Below are 24,017 nucleotides of genomic sequence, written 5' to 3'. Positions count from 1 at the left end.
AAGCATAAGGCACTAAGAATCAGGTGAAATGTGGCCACAAATTCCCAACAGTCAAGTCAACAAAATTTGTTGAGTAATGTGATATGGAGAAAGAGAAACACGGGAATCAAATTTTAATCGGAGACTTGAGAATAGGTGGCCAGGAGAATACTGATTAATAGAAATGGGAGACAGCGGGAAGACATGATTTTATAAGAAAGATGATGACTTTTATTTTAGACAGAGTTGAATTTAAGATAACAGTGGCTACCACCTCCAGCCCCTTACTCCCTGCAGTGCCATATGTATGCAATCTGCTAGTCTTGGCTAAGAAGAACTTCCCTGAATGGTATTCCCACATAAACACAAATAAACACAGTGGAGAAATCCTTTCATATAATATAATCTCCTTCTATAACTGCAAACTCAAATTTAAACAGATAAAATTGTAAACACAAAAATAAAAAAGCTCCAAAAATTGTCTACTTCTACAAAAGTATTGTGATTGTACATTCAGATGTTTAAAAAACAGTATTATATGAAAAGATGCTCAACATTATTTAGTCATGAGGGAACTAGAAATTAAAACCCCAACGAGATACCAATTCACAAGTACTAGAATGGCTGGAAAAAAAATTTTAATCTAATAGTAACGAGAAATGACATGGATGTAGAGCAACTAGAACTCTCATACACTGTTGGTAGGAATGCAAACTGGTACAGCCACTTTGGAAAACACCTTGACAGTTTGTTTCTTAAAAAATTAAACATATGCCTTCTGTATGACCCAGGGATGCTACTCCTGGCCTCTTACCCTAGAGAAGTAAAAACCTATGTCCCTACCAATACTATATGCAAATATTTACAACAGCTTTATTTATAATCATCAAAAACTGGAAAACAAGTCAAATGTGTATAAACTAGTGAATAAATTGTAACATTATCTATACACATATGGAATACTACAAAGTAAAATAAAACAAACTACCAGTACAAGCAACAACATGAAAGAATCTCAAAAATATTACATTAAGCAAAAAAAGCAAAGCATAAGATGGTATAATAGTACCCTGTATCTATTTCTATGATGTTCTGGAAAACAGAAGACTACAGAACAGTGGCTCACAGGGGCTGTGGGTAGAGGAAGGGCACTGACTACAACGCGGCATGAGGGAACTTTCTGGGTTGATGGAAATACTCTATTTTGGTTATGGTGGTGGTTATAAACATTTATTGAAACTCATAAAAATGTACATGTATAAAGGGTGAATTTTATCATATGCAAAGTATTCCTCAAGAAACCTGACTTGATAGAAAAAAAAATTGCAGCATCTTAACATTTGCTCAAAGAGAATTTTTAAATCACAGCATTGTCATCTATGATTACGCTGAAAAATTCTGGACATTTCTTAACTAGCTAGAATTCTACAAATGTCCTTAATATTGAAAAGAAATAAACACTATGCTTTTTCCTTCTTTAGGCCTCGAAACATTCCTTTGCAGAGTTAGGGCATAAGGATGTTAGAGTGTGCAGAAGCTGTGTGAATGCTGGTTATTGAGACACTAATAAAGTAAGTCTTGTTTGCTGGACAGCTGTTGGCTTCATTGTTCTTTTGTCACACACTAAAAAGGAGAGCTGTTATGCTAATGGAATGTGACCTTCTCATTGGATAGCTGTTACATCATGACCTGAAACACTGCCCGAGAACTCTATTTTCACCACGCACCACATAGGAAATGGTAAAACAAACAAAACAACAAAAGAGCCAAAAAACTGTATTAAATGAGCAATACTCCTCCTTAAAATCAGATCACTTATAAGAAATACTTCTCAATACCTAACATCCCATAATTTACTTTGCTAATGACTGTTTTTTCTCAATTTAGTATCTTTTAGTATATAACCTCAACAATTTATTTCTAAGCCCAAATAATTTTTATGATAATCCTCAAAAGGCATTTTGTAAGAGCACTCCATGACTAGTAAATCTATAAAATTGTGAGAGTAATTTATTTATTTTTGTATTAGCTAATGCCTACCTAGATTATTTTATGGCCTGGTCATTTATGACATCTTCACTAGAACAAGGGCTTTCAAAGTTTCTGGACCACTATCCACAGCGAGAAATACATTTTACATTGCAACCTAGTACAGATACATGTGTGTGTGCATGCATACATAACACTGAGGTCTTACAAAATAAGACTTACTCTTACCATTTAAGATGCCCTCTACTATATTCTTCTTTATTATTGTCTTTAAAATGCTGACAAAGACCCACACAATTCATATCACAGCCCACAGTTTTCAGTATCACCGCACCAGAAGGTGAAAAACCAATGCAACGCCTCTGCATGTTTTGAATATAGGCTTTTTAAAATGTGTTTTGTTGTTGTTGTTTTTCAAGTTCTGGGGTATGTGTGCAGGATGTGCACGTTTGTTACACAAGTAAATGTGTCCCATGGTGGTTTGCTGCATGTATCAACCCATCACCTAAGTATTAAGCCCAGCACGCATTAGCTATTTTTCCTGATGCTCTCCTTCTCCCTCCCAGGCCCCTGTCATTGTGTGTTGTCCTTCTCCCTGTGTCCATGTGTTCTCCTTGTTCAGCTCCCACTTACAAGTGAGAAGACGCAATGTTTGTTTTTCTGTTCCTGCATTAGTTTGCTGAGGATAATGGCTTCCAGCTCCATCCATGTCCCTGCGAAGGACACGATCTCATTCCTTTTTTATGACTGTATAGTATTCCATGGTGCGTATGTACCACATTTTCTTTATGCAGTCTATCATTGATGGGCATTTGGGTTGATTCCATGTATTTGTTATTATAAATAGTGCTGAAATGTACATACGCATGTATGTATCTTTATCACAGAATGATTTATATTCCTTTGGGTATATACCCTGTAATGGGATTCTGAGCCAAATGGTATTTCTGGTTCTAGGTCTTTTGAGAAATCGCCACACTGTCTTCCACAATGGTTGAACTAATTTACATTCCCACCAACAAAAGTAAAAGTGTTCCCTTTTCTCCCAAGCTTCATCAGCATCTGTTATTTCTTGACTTTTTAATAATCACCATTGTGACTGGCGTGAGATGGTATCTCACTGTGGTTTTGATTTGCATTTCTCTAATAATCAGTGATGTTGAGCTTTTTCTCATGTATTTGTTGGCTGCATGAAAGTCTTGAGAAGTGTCTGTTCATGTCCTCCGCTCACTTTTTAATGGGATTGTTTTTTTCTTTTAATTCGTTTACGTTACTTGTGGACTCTGGATATTAGACCTTTGTCAGATGAATAGGTTGTAAAAATTTCCTCCCATTCTGTAGACAGTCTGAACGCTCTGACGGTAGTTTCTTTCACTGTGCAGAAGCTCTTTAGTTTAATTAGATCCCACTTGTCAATTTTGGCTTTTGTTGCAATTGCTTTTGATGTTTTCCTCATGAAATACTTGCCCATGTCCATGTCCTTAATGGTTAAAACATGTTGTTTTTTATAAATAGCTCACTGACCTTCCCCAAGGTTGTCTCACAACTCACCACACTCTGCTCTTTCCCTCTGGAGGCTCCTAGTCCTGGCTGGAGTGAGCAACCAAGATGGAAGGGACAGTCAGAGCCCTGAGACCCTGCTGCTCCCCATCCGAGTGGTCCTTATATAGGGTGCTGGGGGAGCTGGTCCTTCTTAGTCTTTAAGTATTCAAGGCTTTGCATTTTTCCTCTCCCATTTACCCTCACTGTTAGTCTTTGACTTCTAAACACACACACACCCCCAAAGCAAAATGAAATTTAACGGTGGAGAAAGAATGGCAATATGGAAAAAAGTAAAGCTAAGTTTTTTTTATTATCTATGGATTTCAGTGCCACCTGCTATGCCTATTTCCTAGGAGCACAGCCACCTGAACAAGTTTAAAAGGCTGAAATTGCATGTAAATCACACATAAAATGTATTTTCAACTGCTAATAGGTTTCGGTTGCTGAACTTCTAGTCAACATTATGTTCTACTCTTTCACACTCAAACTATTAGGTATGTTATAATTAGAGATAAATTTTATGTGAAGATTGAGAAACTTACTTTTAAGGACTCCCATAAGGGAAACTGGACCAGAGAAAAAGGAATCTGAAGAGAGAAAAAAAAAAAAATCAAATAAATTAGGCAAAAAAGAGCCAAGTTTGCCTGTATGACTATACGAGCCTGTAATTATTACTTCAACTTTACAACAAAGCTAATATCAAACAAATTCACAGTTATAGTAGACATAATGTTTAGAAAAAGAGTTAAACTGTGGCCTGTGGATTTTCATTTTTTGCTGAGATGAAGTCTCGCTCTGTCACTTAGGCTGACAGATCACCACCCTCGACCTCCCAGGCTCACGAGATTTTTCCACCTCAGCCATCAGAGTAGCTGGGACTACAAGCACACGCCACCACACTCAGCTAATATTTGTATGTTTTCTTTAGAGATGGGGTTTCACCATGTTTCCCAGGTTGTTCTCAAACTCGTGGGCTCAAGCAATCCACCTGATTTGGCCTCCAAAAGTGCTGGGATTACAGGCGTGAGCCACTGAGCCTGGTGATCTTCTAAGTTTTGAGCCCAAGGGACATAAAATGATGTTGTGAAGCCCCTTTGAAATGGAAGGAGAAGCACAACAGTCTGGCTACTGAAATGACAAAATAAATATTTCCCAGCATAATGAAAACACTTTAGGACTTGACATTTCTGTGCTTAAGAGCCAAGGCTGTCTACTCCTTAGCAGGCAAAGTGTTAGGATTTAAAGGAGAAACCCAGAGGAGAGAGAAGAAAGGTAAGGTAGGGGGGAAAGTGTTAGGGGAATGAGGAAACAACAGAGAGGAAAGAGGGAGCAGGAAGAGAAGGGGAGAGAGAAAGGAGTGGAAGAAAAGGAAAAAGTAGAGAGAGGAAAAGAGGCGGGTAAAAAAGGAAGCAGGAAAGGAGAACAAAAGCAGGGAGGTAGAGGGTGCCGGGGCAGAGAGGAGGAGGACAGAAGACAGAAAACAGAGGGCAGAGAAGGAAAGAAGAGGGAGAAAAGAGGAGGGAGGAGGCTGGAGGGCAAGGGTAGCTGGAGGGAAGAAAGAGGAAGCAGACAGAGCTACCTACAAGAGTCAAACTTGAGAAACAGGACTCCAGGAACGGAGCAGCCAGTGTAGGAGTGGGAAGCCCACACCCCTCAAGGAAGGATCACCAAGTCAGTCAATGCTGGGGGACTGGAGAGGTTCTAACAAAACACAGCGGGACGTGGGTCTGAGCGCTGATCAAGTCCCAGGCACAGCTGGGGAGGGGAGTCATCTGTAGTAATGAAGTATGAGCGGTCAAGAGAATCGCCACACTTAGAGTTAGGTATTTACAATGAGCTGTCTAACAGTAAGGGCTAGAACCACCAACACTTCTCATGTGCCAGATATCTGCAAATAAGCACTCTGTAAGCTTCATTTCACTGAATCCTCATAACGCATGCTGAGACAGTTAAGTAGTATTACTTCCTTCATTTTATAGTTGACGAGAATGAGGTTCAAAGACGCTGTGTAACTTGCCTAAAGGCAGTTAGGAGGTAAGAAGCCCAGACAATCTGACTCTAGAGTTTTGTCTAACTACCACTATCCCCAGGAGACATCTAAATTATCTGCATATAAATTCACCCACAGTACAATCTGTTATTAATTTTCTGAAATTCAAACTTAAGACACCCATGTCATATTTCCTAAGATAAAAATGTCTTAACACCAGTGGACCCCACCCAGCAGCTGAAGTAATGTCCAGTCACAGCCCAGGGGACCAGTGCTGGTGGTGGTGATGCCCATGGGCACGCACATGCCATGGGCCCAGTACTGGCATTGCACAGGCAGCCCAGCTGCAAGGGAAAAGTAAATGTGGACTTTGAACATTATCACTATCACTACATGTGGGTGGGTAGGCGTGGCTGTAATGTCCCAGTTTCAGAGGAATTAATGGGTATTTACCTTCACGTGAATTGAGGGCATTCTTTCTTTCTTTGTTTTTTTGAGACAGTCTTGCTCTGTCGGTCAGGCTAGAGCACAGTGGCACGATCTCAGCTAACTGCAACCTCCGTCTCCCAGGCTCAAGCAATTCTCCTGCCTCAGCCTCCCAAGTAGCTGGGATTACAGGCATGTGCCACCACACCTGGCTAATTTTTGTATTTTTAGTAGAGACGGGGTTTCACCATGTTGGCCAGGCTGGTCTCGAACTCCTGACCTCAGGTGATCCACCCGCCTTGGCCTGGCATTGTTATTTCTTAAATATTTATATTTAATCAGAAATTTAAAGATTAGCATCATCTGTCTTACTCAGCTACAGCAAATGATGGCCCCAAATTTGACAGACAGTGACCACAGAAAGAAAATCTGTCTACCATTCAGGAAGGAAATGTCAACGAGAAAAAAGATCAATGTCAACAGCCTGGGCTAGTTTGACAAGCTAGAATCTCAGAGAAGTTTGTTATCATCATAAACAGGCAGCCAGCCCACCCTGAAACTCAAATTTCCCTAACAGTAGTTAAATTTAGTTTTTTATTGTCACAAAAACATAAAAGCATCTGACACCATCTGTTCTGAAACTCAAGTGTTATATTTCCAATTAATTATCAAAACAATAACTTGACTGTGTAATAGGTTTCTAAAAGCTTTTCTAAATTTTTTAAACTCAATAATATGTAATAAAATATGCCCCAAAAGACAGGTAGTATGATTATGGATTAGTAGGAAGATAAATATTTCACATTTATAAGACGAAAAAAGCTTTAAAATTCACTCTAACGATCCACGTTAGCATCATTCACTTCTCAATTAAAATCACCTACAAATTGCATTGAGTGTTATCTACACTTATTTGGTACTTAATACTTTAGATTTTGAATTCTATCATTAAACATTTTGCCCATTTCCTCTATGAAAGTTACTCACTGAGCTGTTCCTTCAGTTTAAAGAAATAATTTTAAAATCACACATTTGGAACAGTTGGCTGTACTATTCCACTGGGTATTTATTTTAAAAAGAGGGCCGACAGTAAACCCCAGCTTTACTCCCTAAAACAAGATTGACAGTCTAAAGTAATTAAATATGCTATAAATGCCTAAATAATTAAATTTGCTTCTGACTTCTAGTAGTGAAATATCCCTCATAAATTCCTGCTGTGTGAAAATTTTTCAAATATTCTTCAAGTCAAAATTGTATCACACACTTGTTGTCATTTACAATATGAACAAACAATAATGAAAATGTGTTCCACACATGTGAAAGATGGGCTGCCAGCAAATACAGCTCCATAGCTAAAACAAACACTATTCCCAACGTCTACAGAACGCGGGCCCGTCAGAAAGCAAGGTCCCTCCCCACGTCTGCCTTGAAGTTACATAACAGTGATGTTTCTTCAAAACGTGGAATTTTATACCCCCAAACAGATGTAGGCTGTTATTCTAAAATGTTTTATAGATGAAGAAAATGAATAGCTGTACTCAGAGGTCTTATATTCCAAAACACAACATACCCATTTTATTGCACCTAAAGTTACAAAATGGCTCATTGTTGTGACCTGTTTAATGCCTCCATTTAAGATGTTTTGTTTGAATAAGGTTGTTAAGACCCAGGGCACTAATAAGTGAGTGGCAGTAAACCCAGCTACCATCAAAGACACAGATGGAGGGGGAAGAAACCTGCTAAAATTCAACATGGATTCCACTTAGTAATAAACAGAGAAATAATTCTATACAAGAATGCATGTGAGGATTCCAGGTGAAATAGGGATAAAATGAAATCTGGGTGTGGTAAACAGGAAGGGCAAGTTAGGCATCACTAATGAAATAAAGACAAAATTATATTATGAGCACGTTTCACCTATCACAAAGTGTGGGACTAGAATTATCTTTGAAGCCAATCAATGCTTCTAACCCTGTGGTCTTAAAATAAATGCAATCTAATGGTCCTTTAATAGCAAAGTGATTTATAATACAACTGAAGAGACAGAAGATATGATTTCTAAGGTATCATTTAGCCCTAACATTCTATTTTTCAATTAAAAAATTACATTACAATACCAATACATTTTTAAAAAATAAGACTTGACTGTAAGCTACAATGAACATAATGCCACCATGGGTGATCTAGGAAGCCTAAGGACCAAGAAAGTCCATTTAAAAAGCTGTAAAAGCTTTTGTAATTGGCAGAAATAACCAAAAACTCTCTAGCGATAGATTTAAAAAACACAGAAACCGTGTGCAAGACCTCTAGTTGAATGAAGAACAGCATGGAATTGGTAGGCTTGCCATGTATAGCAGAGTGGATCCAAGGACTGGCTCACTGCAATTTTCAAGAGATCTACAAGTGATTCACAGAAGAGTCTCCTTTTTCTTGCATGACAATTTCCAAATTCTAGTGGTTAATTTAGAGTTTTCCATTCTACTGTCCCACCGACAACAAAACCATTCTTTTAAATATTCTGAACCTTTTCCAATTCAACCCCAGGGGTAACCAAGGACAAATGAAGTTGAAGACCTAAAAATTCCTTGTACCAAAGTGATAATTATTCTTAAAAAAACAACAACAGAAGTGAGAACCATTCAAAGCTAGTCTGCTAGTATTCAACATAGCGGGAAAGAATTCCAATAGTAAATACATTCTGATTTTTTTAACAACTACAGTTCATTTATTTATACTGTACCTAAGGAAAAGAGCACATACCCAATAAAAGAAATTAACCTAAAACGGGGAAAATTGAAAGTGAATTACTCCTTAGGTTAATAAAAACTAAAGCATCTTTCCAAAGAAAACATTAAAAAAAAAAAACAAAAAACGAGCAACAGAATCTAATAGAGAAAAGGAGATGAGTGTGAGCAGTTTGATTCTTAAGTAAATCTTTCAGATTTCAAGGCCAGGGGCATTAGGAGTATCTCCACACACAACTCAGTACATTAGTCATAAATGCTATCACTGAAGGTAATGATTAGATTTTCTTTTTCTACATTCTACAGAATCATCACAGTAATTTTGTGTAGATGGAACTGGTTCCTAATGTATCAATTTACATGTTAGACTGCCAGTTATATAACACTATTTTGTAATGAAGATAATGACAATGTCAAATTAGTCTGTAATTCACTATACTTCTGAAGCCCTGGAAACAAGTTTCACTGTTTTTCAGAAGTATTTAAATATTTGACACCAACTTATGATAAAAATGCTCATCAAAATAAGAATGGAAGGGAACTTCCTCAATCTGATAAAATATACCTCCAACAATGTATGGCTAATATCATTCTTAGTGGTGACAGACTAAATGCTTTCCCCTTAAGATCATGAATAACGTAAGAATGTTTATTTTCACCACTTCTATTCAACATTGTGCTGAAGGTCCTAGTCAATGCAATCAGGCAAGAAAAAGAAAAAATATATAAAAGAAATAAAAAGCAAAGATTGAAAAGACGTAAAACTGTCCCCATTTACAAATGACATGATTGTTTTTGCTGAGAATCTTAAGGAATCAACACACACACACACACACACACTCTCTCTCTCTCTCTCTCCCCCAACATAATTTCTAAATACTAGCAGCAAATAAATGAAAAACAACTTTTTTCAACAAAAAATTATATTTACAATAGTATCAAAAGCTAATTCTAAAAGTTACATAAAAATGCCAAGGACCTAGAATAACCAAAACAATCTTGAAAGATGAAAGAAAGGTGGAGTACTGACAATATCTGATTTCAAGATTTACTCTAAAACCACTATAATCAAAACAGTGATCAGAGTAACCAGGCGTAAGGATAGACAAAACAATGAAATAGAGGAGAGTGCTCATAAACAATGATTTCAATAAATGGCACTAAAACAACTGAATATCCACAGGATAAAAATAAGCCTTGACCCCAACCTCAAAACCCTACACAAAAATTAATGAGAGCTGGATCACAGACCTAAAGATAAAAGCTCAATCCATAAAGCTTTTAAAAGAAAACAGGTGCAAACTGGTGATCTGTGGATAGAAGGAGATTTCTGGGACCACAAGACGCAATAACCACAAAAGAAAAAAACTTTTGAAAAATTAATTTACATCAAATTTTAAAACTCCTGCTCATCAAAAGGTTAAGAAAAATCCCAATGGCATATTCTGCACAAATAGAAAAATCCAAAATCCACCACCAAGATTCATGTGGACCTCAAGGTACCCCAATGAAAGTTGGCGGTCTCATACTTTCTGATTTCAAAAGTAGCTACAATGAACAAAACTGTGTTGTAGTGGCATCAAGACAGACAAATAGACCAGTGAAAAAACAGCCCAGAAATAAGGCTTTGCATATATCGTCAAATAATCTTCAACAAGGGTGCCAAGACCATTCAACAGTGAAAGGACAATCTTTTCAACAAACGACACTGGGAAAAATGGATATCCAGATGAAAAAGAATGAATCTGGACCCTTACCTCATACCCTATATAAAAATTAAAGTAGAATAAGGAACTAAACATAGACCTAAAACTACAAAACCCCCTGAAGAAAACACAGGGAAAATCTTCATAACATTAGATTTGGCAATGATTTTCTTGGATATGACACAAAAAGCAAGGCAACAAAAGCAAAAAGAAATAAATGGGACATCAAAATTAAAAGCATATGTGCATCAATGAATGCAATTAACAGCATAAAAAGACAACCTACAGAATAAGAGAAAACATTTGCAAATCATGTATCTGATAAGGGGTTAATATCCAGAATATATAAAGAATTCAACAAAACAACCAGATTTTAAAAGAGCAAAGGATTTAAATTGACATTATTCTAGAGAAGATACACAAATAGACAACAAGCATATAAAGAGATGTTTATCATCACTATCATTAGGGAAACACAAATAAAAACCATGATGAGATATAAACTCACACCCTTTAGGAGGGCTACTAGCAACAAAAACAGAAAATAACAAATATCCTTGCTGGCAAGGGTATGAAAAAAATGAAACCCTTGTTCACTGTTGGTGAACAAAGGATATGCAAGGCTGCAGTCACCTGAAAACAGTATGGCTCTTCCTCAAAAAAATTAAGTAGTAGAATCAGCATAAAATCCAGCAATTCCATTTCTAGGTATACACCTAATAAAAAGGCAAGCCACAGAGTGGAATATTTGCAAAATGTGTATTTAACAAAGGACTTGCATTCAGAATATAAAAATAACTTTCAAACCTCAACAATAAAAAAGAAAGCTTGATTTTTAAAATGTGCACAAGACTTGAACAAGCCCTTCACAAAGGAAGATAGGTAACATAAGCACGTGATTCAACATCATTAGTCATCAGGGAAATCCTGAATAAAATCTATTGATAAAACAATTTGATGGTTCCTTAAAAAGTTAAACATCGAATGACCTTATGATCCAGCAATTTTGCTCCTGGGTATACAGCCAAAATAACTGAAAACAGACTTAAACAGACACTAGTATCCCAGCTTGCAGTATAAGTCACAATAGCTGAACAATCTAAGTACATCAACACACAAATGAATACATAAAATACGGTATATACATACAATGGGATGGAGTATTATTCAGCCATAAAAAGGTATAAAGTTCTGATACATGCCACAATATGGATAAACTCTGAAAACACCATGCCAGGTAAAATAAAAGGACGAATAATGTATGATTATAATTATATGAAATATCTAGAAAAGGCAAATTCATAGAGATAGAAGCTATATTAGAAGTTGTTTGTGGGGGAACTGCATTCGAAGCTGTAGCCTGGCTGGGGGAAGGGTAAGCAGGAAGCTCTGTACTTAATGATACAACCTTTCTGTCTGAAGTGATAAAAAGGTTTTAGGAATAGATAGTGATGACTGTTACACAACACTGTGAATGTAATTAATGATGCTGAATCTTACACTTTAAATGTTTAAAATGGCAAATTTTATGATTATGGTAGTGGCAATTTTCCCACAATTTTAATTTTTTTTTTTTTTTAGAAACTGCAATGAGGTGCCATTATCCACTAAAATGGCTGAAATCAAAAGACTGAGAAAATCAAACAACAGAAAAGATATGGAGCAACCACAACTTTCATACTTTGCTGGTGGGAACTTAAAACTTTCAAAGGTGGTTGCTCAGGTTTTAATTTGAACGAGAAATTTTACTCCTAGGTATTTATCCAAGAGCAACAACAATATACGTCCACAAAAAGATTTATACATGAATGTCGTAACAGCTTTAATCAGAACAACTAATGCCCATCAATAGGAGAAGGGCTAAACAAATTGTGGTGTATTCATATAAAGGAATATTAGTAACACAATGAAAAAAATTATTGATACATTGCTGTAACATTGACAACCCTTGCACAGGTTATACTGAGCAAAAGAAGTAAGAAACAAAAAGAGTGCAGATTATATGATTCTATTCATATAAAATTCCAGAAAAGGCAAAAATAAACTGGGTAGGCAGAATGAGACTGAAGATGAGAGAACTTTCTGTGAATAGGGAAACATTCAATATCATAAGGATATGGATTACACAACTATACATTTGTCAAAAGTGTACATATATAATTTGTGCATTTCAATATATATGAATTTTACCTAAAAATGTACTGTAAAAAATATAATAGTAGTCAAGGTGAAGAATAAGTGTAGACATAAATGAAATAAAAACGGCAGAATATTGATAGCTTTTGCAGGTTGGTGATGGGTACTTCATGGTTCATTATATAATAAATTCAATTTACTTTGTGTACATCCATAATAAAAAATAAGTGTATGTGTAAAGCATGACTACATTTGCATTAAAATTAATATATAGAAGTTCAACCAAAGTTAACTGTCATTAACAATTTGGAATAAATCTTCTGATTTATCTCCACGCATTTAGTTTTAGGTTTTAATTTCAGGGGGTTTGTTTTAAACATTAGTATGTGTTCCAAAACTTGATTTTTTCCCCCAACATTATCTTAAGTATTTCCATGTTAATACATTAATAGATCTATCATTCTTTCTAATGCACAGAATTTCATAATATTTAACTATCCCTCATTGATGGGTTCTTTCCATTTTTCTTCCTCATAAAACACAACTTTGTTCAATCATTTCATTTTAATCAATCATTTCTAATGTGTAGGACATTCTAACTGTATCATACAGACTGTAAATATTCCTCAACATACCTCACACTAACATGGTAGACTAAGACCCAGCGTTAACATTTCCACAGTACAATCATCCTTAGAAAACGCCCAGTGTGAACGGCTGGGTGTATCAGAACACAAAGAAATCTGCTTTTAGGTATCAAGTTTAAAAAATCAATCAAAATGAAAATTACAAAATCACACTAGCTTTCACAGTTGAAGTGAGCAATTGTAATGCAAAATTCAATATAAACCAATCCCCTAGCTAAAGTTCAGTATTTGCTTTTAGATTTCATCCTACTTCCAGGAGTCTGTAAGCATTACTGATGCAGTGCAATTATGGTATCAAGATTTTTCAACACATGTCTGATTTAGCAAAATATAAATTATGATGTCACAGTTGATACAAATTGTACCTCACCTAAAAACAAAGTTTTAAAAAGGAACAATTTTTGCTAGTTGAGGTTCTTAATAAAATCAGGAACACCTGAAAAGTTTTTAAAAATCTATTACTAATTATACACACACACACATATACATATGTTCCATTTTTTCATTGGCTTCCTGGAATGAACTCTGCATCACACCACAATTTTTAAAATTGTCACTCGGCAATCACGATGATTCTTGTTTATGAAACCTGAAAACTTCTTGTAAGAAGCAATCAAAGAAGTTCATTTTCGGTTCTTCACAGTCATTTCCAGTATGTTAAGCAGTATTGACTTAAGTCCTTTAAGAAAACAGCCATGCAGTAGTTGAGGAAGGTAAACTTAAGACTCAGACATTTCAAAACCAGAATTCCTATCAAAATGTTAGAACTTGCACAGGATCAGGAAACAGCTGTTCTTAGTTAGAATTTGCATGCAACTTTAATCTTTTATCAAATATAATCCGGTTGCCTTAAGATTTTTTTCCTGCAGCTGAGAATGACATCACTGTGTACAGTTCCGTTGTCTTTCCCACCCCCAACTTTCCTTCCCTTTCAGCAGCACATTTTAGCATCTCTTTACTGAGACAACAACAAAGAGGGGAGAGGAAAAATGAGTGACCAATGCCTCAAGAAACAAAACAATAAAAGGTAGATTTTATTTTACTTATTAATTTATCAAATGTCCTTGTTAACAAAGGCATATGCTTATTTATCCAGGCTTTCCCTATTTTTGAGCAATTTTTCTGGTACCAAAGATGTTTTAATTGATGGTTTCCCAAATTCTAAAAAATAAAATTTTAAAACCTAGCCAGGAACAAGAAAGGTTCTCATCTAATATTCAAATCATTTGTATAGATACATCCTCTGTGCATTTATGCAAAATTACAATTAGAAAAGAATCATGAAAAACATTAATAAAAAGCAGCTTGTTGGGTGGTTAGGTCCTGTGAACAGCTCCCTAGCTTCCTCCTTTCCTACTTGCCTACTCATCTACCCACTTCCTTCCTCCCTCCCTCCTCACCACCCCAACTTTCCCAAAACAATCCAGTATTAAAAACACCTTTGAAAGCAGCCCTGTTAACAAAAGATGGCAATGAGGAGGCTTAGCAGTAATGCAGCATGGACCAATTTATACTGCTGTATGGCTGGAAGACAGAAGGGGCTAAAGAACAGAAGAGAAGACGGTAAGCTTGATGAGGGAGGCTGGCTTACTTCTCACCACATCTAGCATCTCACCTAACAGGACACTCGATACATATTTATTACATCAGTGAATGGAGGAAAGGCAAAGGAAGGGACGAAGAGAAGGGAGGGGATAAGGCTAAAAGAGTTATGGGAGAACCCGGGTCTTCTGGCTCATGGTCCAAGGAATAATATTACTGTTTCTACTCATCTACTGCTAATTTACAATATTTGTTAGAATAGTGTTTTGAGAGCAGAATAATAAGACAAAAGAATATCAATTATACACAAAAAGGATAAAACACAAAAATAAATCCCATTCTTTACATCTGTTCTTCAGTTAATCCAACAGGCCAGATAAATACGCACATATACACATCCCAGGAATTCCCAACTCTGGAAAATCACTCCATAAATGCTTTCCCAATTAATTCTTATTTATGATAATAGAAAACAGCACTACCATCCAGATGTTGAGATCTACAAATAATCTGCTTTATACATTCAGAGAAAAGCCATGCTTCTACAATCATAATTTGGAACAGAATTTAGGGCATTCAATAAATAGGCAATTAACAGCCACAAGACACTGCCCCCAATTTACTGCTTTTTTCCCCAGTTGTTACACAGGTTGGAACCTACTACATAACTTATAAACACTCTACCACAAGTAATCAGTGTTTGACCCTAATTACAATAGTTCATTTATATCAGCCAATTAAGAGATAAATCAGGAGAGAGAGAAAATAGAATGTAGGATCTGATACAGATTTTTAAAGTTGGTAGGAAAAATATGTATCAGCTAATAAAAGGAGAAAACAATAAATTAAACCAGATTTTATCAGTTAGCTTGCTGCAGTAACAACACAACCCTCAAATCTCAGTGGCATACATCACACGTGTATTTCTCAGTCACATTACATGTTAGCCCTGGGTTAGCTATGGCTGCCCTCAAAGCTGTGGCTTTTGCCCTGAGTGTCTTCTTTCCCAGAATCCAATCCAGAAGAACAGATCATATTTGGGACATGCTATTCTCAAGGTAGAAGGCAGAAGCAAGAGGGATGACAGAAATCTGCTATATCTCCTAAAGCTTCCGGTCAGGGCCAGGCACAGTGATTCACACCTATAATCCTAGCACTTTGGGAGGCTGAGGCCAGTGGATCAGTTAAGGCCAGAAGTTTGAGACTAGCCTGGTCAACATGGCAAAATCTCGTCTACTAAAAATGCAAACAAATTAGCCAGGCATGGTGGCGCACACCTGTAATCCCAGCTATTCGTGTGCGGCACAAGAGGCTGAGGCACAAGAGTCACTGGAACCCGGGAGATGCAGGTTGCACTGAGCCAAGATCATGTCACTGCACTCCAGCCTGGGCGACAGAGTAAGACTCTGTCTCAAAACAAAACAAAAAAACAAACAAACAAAGAATGCTTCTGTTCAGGACTCGTATACTTCCACAAATACTCCATTGGCCAAGTCATAAAATCAAGCCTGACTATGGGACAGGAGACACAACAAATCAATCACACTGCAAGAGACAGGGAAGTATCATCAATCTTCTCAGAGAGAAAGAAGCAAAGAGTTGAGAACAGTAATATATTACTCCTATAGGTCTTCTAGTTTCCATGCCAAATGCTGTTTTACCTACTGTTGTTAAGTCTAGACAAAAGATCCACAACTGTTAAGGGAATGAAAACATAAAAAATCCAGGCCCAAAAAGATTCCAGAAAGAGTCAGACACAAACTCACCTTCCTTGACCTCCATTACCATTTTCAATCTGTCTGCTGTAACAGAACACAGCCCTGGGACCTGCAGACAGCTAAATGGAAGTGAAGGCTTGCACTCTCTGTAATACAGAGGAGGGAACTGGAGTGTGTGCTTTTTTTTTCTCTAGGTTCTGGGCAAGTATTTGGAGACAAGTCTCTTGCAATCCTAGAACAAGGACCATAAACTAACAGTTCTAAGAAAAGCCTGGCCCACAGAGATCTGATGACCCTTGGGTGGGGAACAGGGAAGGCAGCACATCTACATCTCCTTGAATCATTAGAGGCCAAAATCAGACCTGGGCCCTCATGAGCTGACCAAGAAAACACGACAACACATAAAGAGGCTAAGCATCCAGAAAGACGGGGTCAAGACGAAGGGAATAAACCCCAAATGAAATAGAGCTGCTTGGAGAAAGAAAGGCCAACACGAGTCAGAAAAATTAAGGGATGCTGGGGAGATTTAACTACAGCAGAGAGAAGCTTTCCCACATCTAAAAACATGATTTTCCAAATAAACCATGTAGTAGATTAAATGAAGGAAAGAATGGCTTATGACGAAGATCCAAATTTGTGGTCTGGAAGGTCAAATGGAAAAAACAGCTCAAAGCAACAAAATAGAAATGACGATAGAAAAGATAAGAGACTTGGAGGACAGATCTAATAAGATGAACAGCAGTACCAGCTGAAGAAAGATGAAAAGACAGAGGAGAGGCAGTAATAAAGCAGAAGAAAATTTGCTTGGGCCAAAGAAAGACCGTGGTCTGCAGATTAAAAGCGCTCATGTTATTCTACACACAGATCTTGACACATCCTACTAAATTCCTGACTCTATGAGAAAATATTTTTACAAGCTTACAGGTAGGTAGAACACAGTACTTCGGAAAAAAAATCAGAGGCATCAGACTTCTCACCTATGACAATGGAAGCCATAGCAATGGCTCTAACAAACTACTGAGAGAAAAGTAGCAATCCCCAAACACAACACCTGTCACTTGTCCTGAAAAAAATGTATGGATGGATACTCAGAAAATATACCACCCACATGTGTCATATAGAAAAATACCTGAGAACGACTTCTGATTGAAGAATAAATGAATTAAAGATCTCTGGGGAAGGACAAGAGAGATAAGAGCAGTATGAAATAAACCCTGTCTGTGCCTGCACCAGCTTTCTCTATAGACACAGTTTCATGTATCTGTATCTATTCCACCAGATAGATAATAAAGTTCAAGCACTGGCTGGGCACGGTGGCTCATCCCTGTAATCCTAGCACTTTGGGAGGCCAAGGCAGGCAGACAGCTTGAGTTCAGGAGTTTGAGACCAGCCTGGGAAACACAAAGAGACCCCATCTCAAAAAAAAGAAAGAAAATCCAAGTGCTGCCAAATTACAATTCTAAGTCTAATTCTAGAAAATCATCAATTATAAGGCACATCTCAATTCCAGAGGTGCTAAAATGCAAACAGTGCTTCAGTTTTATGAAATATGGTAGTTGTATACATTCAATCTCATTTATAAATGAGTAATATTAATTGTATGGCAACTGTAATAAATTCTAATTAAGAATACTTGAAACAAAACAGATGTTCGGCAAAGTATTATCTGCTAAGGATTGAACTGAAAGTATGTAACTGTCTCAGGAATATCAAAGCATTGGAAGAAGGGATAAACACAGTAGGAGTAGGCGCATGCTAAACTTCTTGGCTGGAGGCAGGGCGTGGTGGCTCACGCCTGTAATCCCAGCACTTTGGGAGGCAGAGCAGGTGGACCACCTGAGGGTCAGGAGTTCCAGAGCAGCCTGGCCAACATGGCGAAACCCCATCTCTATCAAAAATACAAAAATTAGCCAGGCTTGCTGGCGCGTACCTGTAATCCCAGTTACTCAAGAGCCTGAGGCAGGATAATTGCTTGGACCCAGGAGGCAGGGGCTACAGTGAGCCAAGATCGTGCCATTGCACTCTAGCCTGGGAAACACAGCGAGACTCTGTCTCAAAATAAACAAACAAAAACAAAACAAAAACAAAACAAAACAAAAAAAAACTTCTTGGCTGGGTGTGGGTGTGGGTGTGGGGGTGGGGGTCGCAGAACAAGAGGAAAGTGAAAATATTCTGAAAGGACACAAAGATAGATGTGTACCCGCCCCCCACCCGCTACATCCTTGTTCTGCTCTCTAATCTTTGCACATACCAGAGATTTCTTAAGTTCTGTGAGTACCTGGTTTTCTGCACGTACCAGAGATTTTGTTTTGCACATACCAGAGATTTTGTAAGTTCTGAGGCAAGGTCACAAGACGTGTTTAAGTAAGATAAACTCTTGCTGCCATAAACCTGCTCTCCCGCCTCAAAGTTTGAACCAAAATATCAGAAATGGCAGGAACCAATCATAGTTAGCCAAATCGCCTTGTTCAAACACTAGCCAATCATATATCTGATTTGTATAATAACTCTATGCCCACTTTTCTTAGACTATATAACATTGTTCGGAGCTGAGTGGGGGAGCTCTCCTGCCCGTCTCGTTTCACGAGCGAGGGAGAGTTCCAGGTTCGAACCTGTAATAAAGATCCTTGCTGCTTAGCTTTGACTCTGGACTCTGGTGGTCTTCTTCGGGGAATAAACGGTCTGGGCATAACAATTCCAAAGTTATCACCTTACTGAGGAGGGATGTATGCAGGAGACAGAAGTTATTATAGCAAAGACAAGTTGTTGGGGAAAGTCACATGTTTTATTTTTAAATAACAGCATATAAATGTTTCTGAGTACAAGGAAAGAAAAAGTCGCCATTAATGGAATGGAAATACACGGTAGAACTTCCAAAGTAACAAGAGATTAAAAAAATAAAATAAAATAAAATAAATTGATCAAACCAGCAAAAATCAGATATAATAAACTGCAAGTTAAAATATGCAGCAAAGAAAGCAAGAAAAAACTATATGACACATGAATAAAGTAAATTATCCACTAAAAGACATCTATATTCCGTTTAAAAAAACACACATAAAACAAAATAAATGTTGGAAATAAAAGGATAGGCATGGAAATGAGATTTAAAAGGTTAAAGTGACAAAATGGGATTTTTAAAAGGGTATTAAGTAATGACAAAAGCCACGTTTTATGAAAAAAGTAGATCACAAACCAATATTCAAACTAAAATACAGCAGTTAAATGAAATACAAATTCAAACTAGATAGGGATGTCTACTGTTTGCAGTATCAATCAACATTCCTTAAAAGTACTGGTGAATACAGTAAAAGAAAAATTGACTTGGTGGAAACACAGGAAAAGGAAGGGAGGAAGGGAGAAAGAAAACACTTTTCTTACTCTCATACAATGACTTTTGCCCTAGAAAACCCAAGAGTTTAGATATAGCATAGTACCAGAGTTATATATAGATATATAAACTAAACAATAATTAATAAGCACTTTAAATAAGGCTCTCTTAAGAGATGTTTCCATATATGTAAATAATATCTAAATTACAATAATAATAAATCTAAGGTTTAAAAAATTGACTGAGATACACAAACTCTCACAAATCACCACCCAAGAAAAGGAGTAACCAAGAAGATTTTCCCATGGATTCTGTTCTTGAAGGACAAACAGCTATAGGCTGGTAGTTTATCTTGGATCTGATTCCTTTCAAATGAGTTTGGTTCTTCCAGTATCAAAAGAATTTTCTTATAAGAAAGTTTCATATTTGAGGAATTGTTGCTTAAACAATTTATAGACAGAATCATCCACAGCATTCATTTAACTTTTTGAATGGGCAAAAATTTGTGTGGGTGTTTCAGCAGTTTACAAACTTTGTGTATTCTGCTGACAAAAAAAAAAAAAAATGCCTACCCACTCCCCCCATCCATTATATGTCTATTTATTTAAGGATCACTTATATAGATACTATCATTGTTAGCTAGCATCTCAAGGCACAAGTCAGGATAAAGCACACAGCCTACAATAGAGGTAGAATACACAGAAATATGTAGATGAAGATATGAACAGACACACATGAAATATATTTTATATATATATCCTACTCCTGTTGTAGACTAACATTTCACACACACACACACACATATATATATATATAACATACACAACATTTAAATAATCTTGATAATTGTGCAAAATTCTGGCTGACCTCTTGTCACATCTGATTAGAACATCAGTGTTTTTCCCTATCTACTCAACATTCCCATTAGGTTGTCTAATAGGTATCTTAAACTAAACATGTCCAAACTCAACTTGTATAACCTTCTTCCCAAACCTGCTCTACCTACAGTTTCTCCATCTTAAAGATGACTACATAGGCCCAGTTGTATAGGCCAAACCAGACCCTGGAGTCAATTTTGACAGCTCGCTCCCTCACACAAACTGCATCCTATCTGCCAGGCTAACTTACTGGAAGCTCCTGATGTCAAGAGTGTACTGAAAGATGAGCAGAAGGCAGAAAGTTAAGGATAGGGTGGGAGTAGGATGTCCTAATGAATCAAAGCCCCTAGAACAGCATCTGGCACATAGGAGGTTCTCTGTAATTATTTACTGAATGAAGGAACAGATCCCTAGAAAAAACATACTAAAGCAGTTATAAAGATAAATACCACAGCTTTTAAATCTAGAAGTAAATTTATAATCTCTATCTACATCAGTATTAAAATGAATTGGGGAAACTGATGCCTATAATCCCAGCACATTGGGAGTTTGAGGCAGGAAGGTGGATTGAGGCCAGGAGTTCAAGGTAACAGTGATGGAGCAAGGCTCTAGCTCATAAACAAACAAATAAGTAAAACTGAATAGAGTAGGAGGAAAAAAAACTGGAACAATCTGCCACAAAATACTAATGGTCTTTTAGTGTCTGTTAGTGCCTTTCTTCTTTCAATTTTCTTACATTTAAAAATGTAATAAATATCCAATTCCTTTATAATAGAAAAATTTCTTTTAAAACCCTAATGGAAATTCACCTCAACTTTGTCTAACACTTATATTCATTCTTGGGGGTAAGGAAATAGGGGGGAAAAAGGGAGAACTAGTTAAAAGCAAATTGATCACAATGTTTTCCATTATTAAGCAGGCACACACTCCAGCTTGCTCCTGGGGTAAACAATCCTTTGCTTTTCCAATTCAGTACCACTTACATGCATAAAATTTGAATGACTTTCTAAATGTGTTTGGTTAACAGAAGGATGCAGAATTTTAAGAAAATGAAGAGGTCCTTAAGTATGACACATTAAAAGGAAATCTACAGAGAGACTCCAAGACGAGAGAAATAAAAATTATGATATGCATGCAAATTAAATATGAAAATGGAAAATCTTTTGCAGAGAACTTTACAGTAAGCTATTATTTTACTGAACGGGCCACCAACTTAATATGAAATTCCAATGTAAAAACCACAGTCACATCTCCATATTTCACGTCTTTAAAATCAAGGTAAGAATAATAATGGCGAACCCTTAGTGCTCACAATGTGCCAGGTGCTGTCCGAAGCACTTCACATACTTCACAAATATGTCATAATACATAACTAATTCTAACGAAACTTTTAAAAAGCTAGGTGGCACATACTTTGGATTTTTAAAAAGGTTGGCCAGGAGAAAATAATACTGTAAATCACCTGCTCAGAGGGTAGTTTTTCCTTAAAGGTATGTTCTCCTAATCCAATAAGGAAACATTAAATTTCTTAGAACACTTTAAATGGTGCCATTTAGACAACAAATAGAAAATTAAGGGCACAAGTCTAAATGCAAGTAATTATAAAAGAAAATCTTATAAAGAGAAACTAAGTGTTTTACTGCTAACTAGGAAATGTTCAAGACACACAAGCTTTATTGATTAACGAATGTATAATACTTCTATAAAGATGCCTAAGTTATTTCTCGAATGCTGAGAGACTTTTAAGTTAAAAGATCTTTTAATATAGATGACTTTAGCAGCTGTGGATGAATGGAGGTACTGTTAAATAGGAAACAGAAGTGGATCAGCTGACAGACCTTTTAGAGTCCCATCTTCAAAGGAAAGAGGATGAAAATAAACCATTTAAAAATATGTGAGCTGACGGGGAAATCTAGAGTCCACAGCTGATCTCCTATTTATTAGTAGGTAATGTGTTAGCACCACATGCTCTGAGTTTATGACCATGAAGGTCTAACACTGATTCACGTGAGGAGTGCCTCATAGAACCAGCTTTCATATTAAATCAAGTTATATGGGGAAAATGGTTGAAGTCTAACTATAAAGAAACACCTTCCGTATGAAATAACCTGTTCTTTGAATTTGCATCTTAATGGGACTTTTATTCTCTTTTCATATTATTACAAAAGAACGCATCATCATCACAATACTAAACAAAACACAAAACAATCTGTACAACTTTTTAAAGGGAAAAATGTGTGTACTGTTTATTACACTGAATAATTCTGACCACCAACAACCAATGGCAGGTGGGAGGGAATAACACAGACTATAAAACCATCTTGCTTCTTAACAAACTTTCCTCCTCCACTTTAACATTCTTGAGGATTCTTTCCCAAACCTATTAATTCCATATCATGATGGTTACAAATTTTTCAATTCCGCCACTCCTTTCAGCACGTTATTTTTTTTGTATCTTCATTAAAGTGGCAAAAAAAAAAAAAAAAAATCCCCTACTCGTCATAATACAACAATGTTGGAAACGGACATTAAAACACAGGACAAGTGAAAAACAGATCTGTCCTAAGACTCACAGGACTATAAATTTAGGAAGTACACAAAAAATTAAAAATTAAACTCAATTTGATACACTAAATATGTGTAGCTTTTTGTATGTCAATCATACAAAAAGTGGTTTTAAAACAAATGATCCAACCCATACCACCAACTAATAAAGAAAAAAATAAGCAAATGAATCATGAAAAACAGAATCATCCTTTTTGGATTAATCCTTTCAGTAAAGATCACTAACAATTGTTTGCACTGCAATGTATACAGTTCCCTAAATATAACAGATGAATTATTTTATATACGTTTCATTCTTGTTTTTGGAGAACTGGTTAATAAATATATTTTAAGTTCAATGTATTATATATTTATAAGTGGGAAGCAACCTTAAACATTTTTAACAGCAGAAATATATAAAACAATTATAAGTGGAAATAATACAGACAAAGTACCTTGTGTTTTTATCCTGGAGTCAAACCATAGAAATCTTAGGTTACTAAGAAAATTTTGAAAAACATTATTTTGAATATTAAAAATCATGCGTTTTGGGGAGGGAGAAAATTAACGGCCTTTCTTTGCCTTAAAATACTTTACAATTTATGAAATATCCAATTGGAATGGAGCAACTCCTAAAATAATCAGTATTATGAGGAGGGAAATTGAGCACAGACACAAACTACTATTTCTTCACTCAACCCATTCCCAATGCCCAGCTGAAGTTCCCGCCTAAAAGAGCAGAAGTTATTCTACTTTAGAGGGGTAGTGTGAATGACTTTTTCTACGTATTAACTAGAATTAAATAGTAATTTGTAAAATGCTTTTCCATTTTTAAACATGAGAGT

The 24,017-nt window shown here is 36.4% G+C and overlaps 1 protein-coding gene across 10 annotated transcripts in view; it reads right to left on the bottom strand.

Annotated features, from left to right (window-relative positions):
• Positions 1-24,017, bottom strand: part of SLC25A26 (solute carrier family 25 member 26) — a 162,468-nt gene that overhangs the window by 30,926 nt on the left and 107,525 nt on the right. For 6 of the 10 annotated variants that reach the window (XM_015130409.3, XM_015130414.3, XM_077990217.1 and 3 more), the window contains 1 exon segment: positions 4,053-4,097. The exons of the other annotated variants lie outside the window; for them this stretch is intronic. In XM_015130409.3, coding sequence (XP_014985895.3) covers positions 4,053-4,097 — 45 coding nt within the window. 10 annotated transcript variants of the gene reach the window in all.

The sequence above is a fragment of the Macaca mulatta genome, chromosome 2 (assembly GCF_049350105.2).
Source record: "Macaca mulatta isolate MMU2019108-1 chromosome 2, T2T-MMU8v2.0, whole genome shotgun sequence".
NCBI lineage: Eukaryota > Metazoa > Chordata > Mammalia > Primates > Cercopithecidae > Macaca > Macaca mulatta.
Note: the sequence above shows the minus strand (reverse complement) of the source record. Positions and strands in the feature narration are given on the sequence as shown.